General features: G+C 38.5%; 1 protein-coding gene across 1 annotated transcript; it reads left to right on the forward strand.

Moving 5' to 3' along the window:
• The first annotated feature begins 225 nt into the window (after positions 1–225).
• Positions 226–1,170, forward strand: LOC102758258 (olfactory receptor 52K1). Its single transcript, XM_006762339.1, has one exon. The coding sequence runs from the start codon at positions 226–228 to the stop codon at positions 1,168–1,170; it is 945 nt and encodes a 314-aa protein (XP_006762402.1).
• The last annotated feature ends 2,411 nt before the right edge of the window (positions 1,171–3,581 follow it).

Here is a 3,581-nt window from a genome sequence, read left to right on the forward strand (position 1 = left end):
AATGATTTTCTGAGCACCCCGAGGGCAGAGATCAATTATAATGTTTCACAATGCATACTAGGCTAATTTTCTAATTTCTTTTATGTTCTAGAAATGGGATCAAGGGTTAATCCTCCCAGGTGAATGATTAGAGGTTGAATTTGAATACTATAATTCATCTCACATTTGATATTTTCTGGGAGGACCCTGTGGAAGTAGAAAACAGGAAGAAAAATTCCAGTGGCCATGTTACTCTCCAATGTCACCTCAACTCATCCAGCAATCTTCTTGTTGATGGGGATCCCAGGCCTGGAGCATCTACATGTCTGGATCTCCATTCCCTTCTGCTCAGCCTATACTCTGGCTGTGCTTGGCAACTGCACTCTCCTCATCATCATCCAGGTTGATGCAGCCCTCCATGAGCCCATGTACCTCTTTCTGGCCATGTTGGCAACCATTGACCTGGTCCTTTCTTCTACAACACTTCCTAAAATGCTGGCTATTTTTTGGTTTAAAGATCGAGAGATCAACTTCTATGCCTGCCTGGTCCAGATGTTCTTTCTCCACTCCTTTTCCATCATGGAGTCAGCGGTGCTGCTGGCCATGGCCTTTGACCGCTATGTGGCCATCTGCAAGCCACTGCATTACACCACGGTGCTGACCAGGACCCTTATCACCAAGATTGGTATAGCTGCTATGGCTCGGGCTGTGACACTAATGACTCCACTCCCCTTTCTGCTCAGGCGCTTCCACTACTGCCGAGGACCCGTGATCGCCCACTGCTACTGTGAGCACATGGCTGTGGTAAGGCTGGCCTGTGGGGACACTCGCTTCAACAATATCTATGGCATTGCAGTGGCCATGTTTATAGTGGTGTTGGATCTGCTCTTTGTTATTTTGTCTTATATCTTCATCCTTCAGGCAGTTCTACAGCTTGCCTCTCAGGAAGCCCGTTACAAGGCCTTTGGGACATGTGTGTCTCATATAGGTGCTATCTTAGCCTTCTATACACCTGTTGTCATCTCCTCAGTCATGCACCGTGTGGCTCGCCGAGCTGCCCCACATGTGCACATTTTTCTTGCCAATTTCTATCTGCTCTTCCCACCTATGATTAATCCCATTATCTATGGGGTCAAGACCAAGCAGATTCGTGAAAGAGTCTTAAGGCTATTCCTGAGAAAGGATGTGTGAATGGCGAGTGAAGGATAGGTGAAGAAAAAGTGGTGCAGGTTGAATGCAGGAGTGGGGGTGTGGATATGATAGAAAGTGGAGGCTATCAGAGTCTCTATGGTTAGTTCTTTCTTGGTATAGCTAAAAAACGAAATATCCTGAAACTTATGGAGTCACCAGTCTGATCAGGACTCATGGGTCTGTGTCCTTTGGTAGCCTCTGGATTCAAACTGATGACTTTTCTGTTTCTTCAAAGAGCCCACTGCTCTATCCTGGGCTTGACAAAGGCTTGGCCCACTCTGCTCTTGGAAACATCACCTAAAGACACAATGCAGCTTCATTTATTAAGAGAAGACTGTGAGAATCTGAGTTTCTATTTTAAGTCATTGGGATTTGGTGGACTATCCACTCTGGTTTCATATAAGTACCAACAATTTATCTGAGGCAGGACTGCCTATATAGTGTGATAGTTGGTGTTCAATATCTTCCTAATTTCTATTAGTTGGGGTGAGGGGGCGGTGCTCATAATCTCCCAGGGCTACAAGTTCCAAGTAAGACAGATTTGCTTGTTAAAATTTATTTCTTCAACTGAGTCAGCCTATGTATTCTGTGACTTCTTTTGACATCTATATTTTCATGCTCAATACCTCTCATTAAAGACTTTGAATAAGATGTCTTCTGACATTTCCTTATAGCATGCAATCTTTTCTTTACACACAGATCAATCTTATGTTTTCACCCAAAATATGACTTCTTTATTTATTTACTAATCTACTCACAAAATATTATTGAGTACCAAAATGTGCCAAATCCTTGCTTGGGGTTCAGAATACATAGATTTCTAAGGGAGGAATGCTACACATCTATGTCCTGAAATAAAGTAGGAAATTCTAAGTATAAAGTTGTGCTCGCTAAACTTTTCATCTCAAGGTTCAGAATTGTGAAAAAACAGAAAAGGTAGGCAAGCAGATGGGAGATAGGGATATTGGCCTCTGTCTCTTTCTCCTATCCCCATGCAAAAGTACACAATAGATAATTCCCTCAATATTAATCTTGACAATTGGATTTGTGGGGCCACACAAACCTTCATACACCATCTTCCACAAATGCATCCATTTATTTTTATCTTGTGACTTCCTTATTTCCTCAGAGGCTACTGTTTACTAATTATATATTTCTATTTCTATCTATCTCTATCTCTATATATCTGCTTATACATATTTAGCTTTGAAAGATGATTTAAATGTCCATATCATATGGGGTATGGAAGGTTGGAAGCTGTCAAAGAGGGGAATAGATAGCAAGAACCATATATTGTTTCCCATCTCTGCTCTCATAATTCCCTCTGGAAAAATAAAAGTTGTTTTACCACTAGTTTTTCTTTGGTTAAAAACTTCATGCTTGAACACAATCTTATTTCTAAAACCAAATAAAGATACTACAATAAAATAAGATTATAGACCAATATCCTTGACAAACAAATGCAAACATCCTCAACAAAATATTAGCAAACCAGATCCAGCAAAACATTAGAAAGATCATACACCATAATCAAGTGGGATTTATTTCTGGAATGCAGGGTTGATACAATATCTGAAAATCAATTAATGTAATACAATACATAAGCAAAATGAAGGATTAAAAACCACATGGTCATATAAATAGATGGAGTCAAAGCATTTGACAAAATACAGCACCCATTTATGTTAAAAACTCTCAGCAAAGTGGAAATAGAGACATCATACCTCAACATTATAAAGGCCATATATTACAAACCCAAAGTTAAATTATACTCAATGGAGAGAATCTGAAAGCATTTCCTTTAAGATCAGGAATAAGATAGAGATGTCCACTTTCACCACTCTTAATCAACACAGCACTGAAAGTCCTAGCCACAGCAATAAAACAAGAAGAAAAAAAATAAAAGGCATCCAAATAGGAAATGAAGAAGTAAAACTGTCATTATTTGCAGATGACATAATACTGTATATAGAAACTCCTAAAGGCTCCACCAAAAAACCTGCTAGAACTGATAACTGAATTCAGTAAAGTAGAAGGATACAACATTAATATTCAGAAATAGGTTGCCTTTTTATACACTGATAATGAATATCAGAAAGGGAAACTAAGGAAACTTCCATTTTCAACTGTACCAAAACATAATACCTATGAATAAATTTATTCAAAGAGATAAAAGGTTTGTACTCAGAAAATTATAAGGCACTGAAGAAAGAAATAAAAATAGATATACATAAGGAAAGCATATATTGTGTTTGTGGATAGGAAGAATTAACATCATGAAAATGTAGTACCCTAAGCAATTTATAGATTTAATCCAATCCCTGTAAAATATTAGTGGTGTTATTTTGCAGAACTAGAGCAAATAATCCAAAAATTTATATGGAACTGCAAAAAATCCCGAATAGCCTCAG

The sequence above is a fragment of the Myotis davidii genome, unplaced genomic scaffold, assembly GCF_000327345.1.
Source record: "Myotis davidii unplaced genomic scaffold, ASM32734v1 scaffold58, whole genome shotgun sequence".
Classification (NCBI taxonomy): domain Eukaryota; kingdom Metazoa; phylum Chordata; class Mammalia; order Chiroptera; family Vespertilionidae; genus Myotis; species Myotis davidii.

What these genes read in the sequence shown, in the direction of transcription:
- LOC102758258 (XM_006762339.1), top strand. Translation starts at nt 226, where the DNA reads ATGTTACTCTCCAATGTCACCTCAACTCATCCAGCAATCTTCTTGTTG.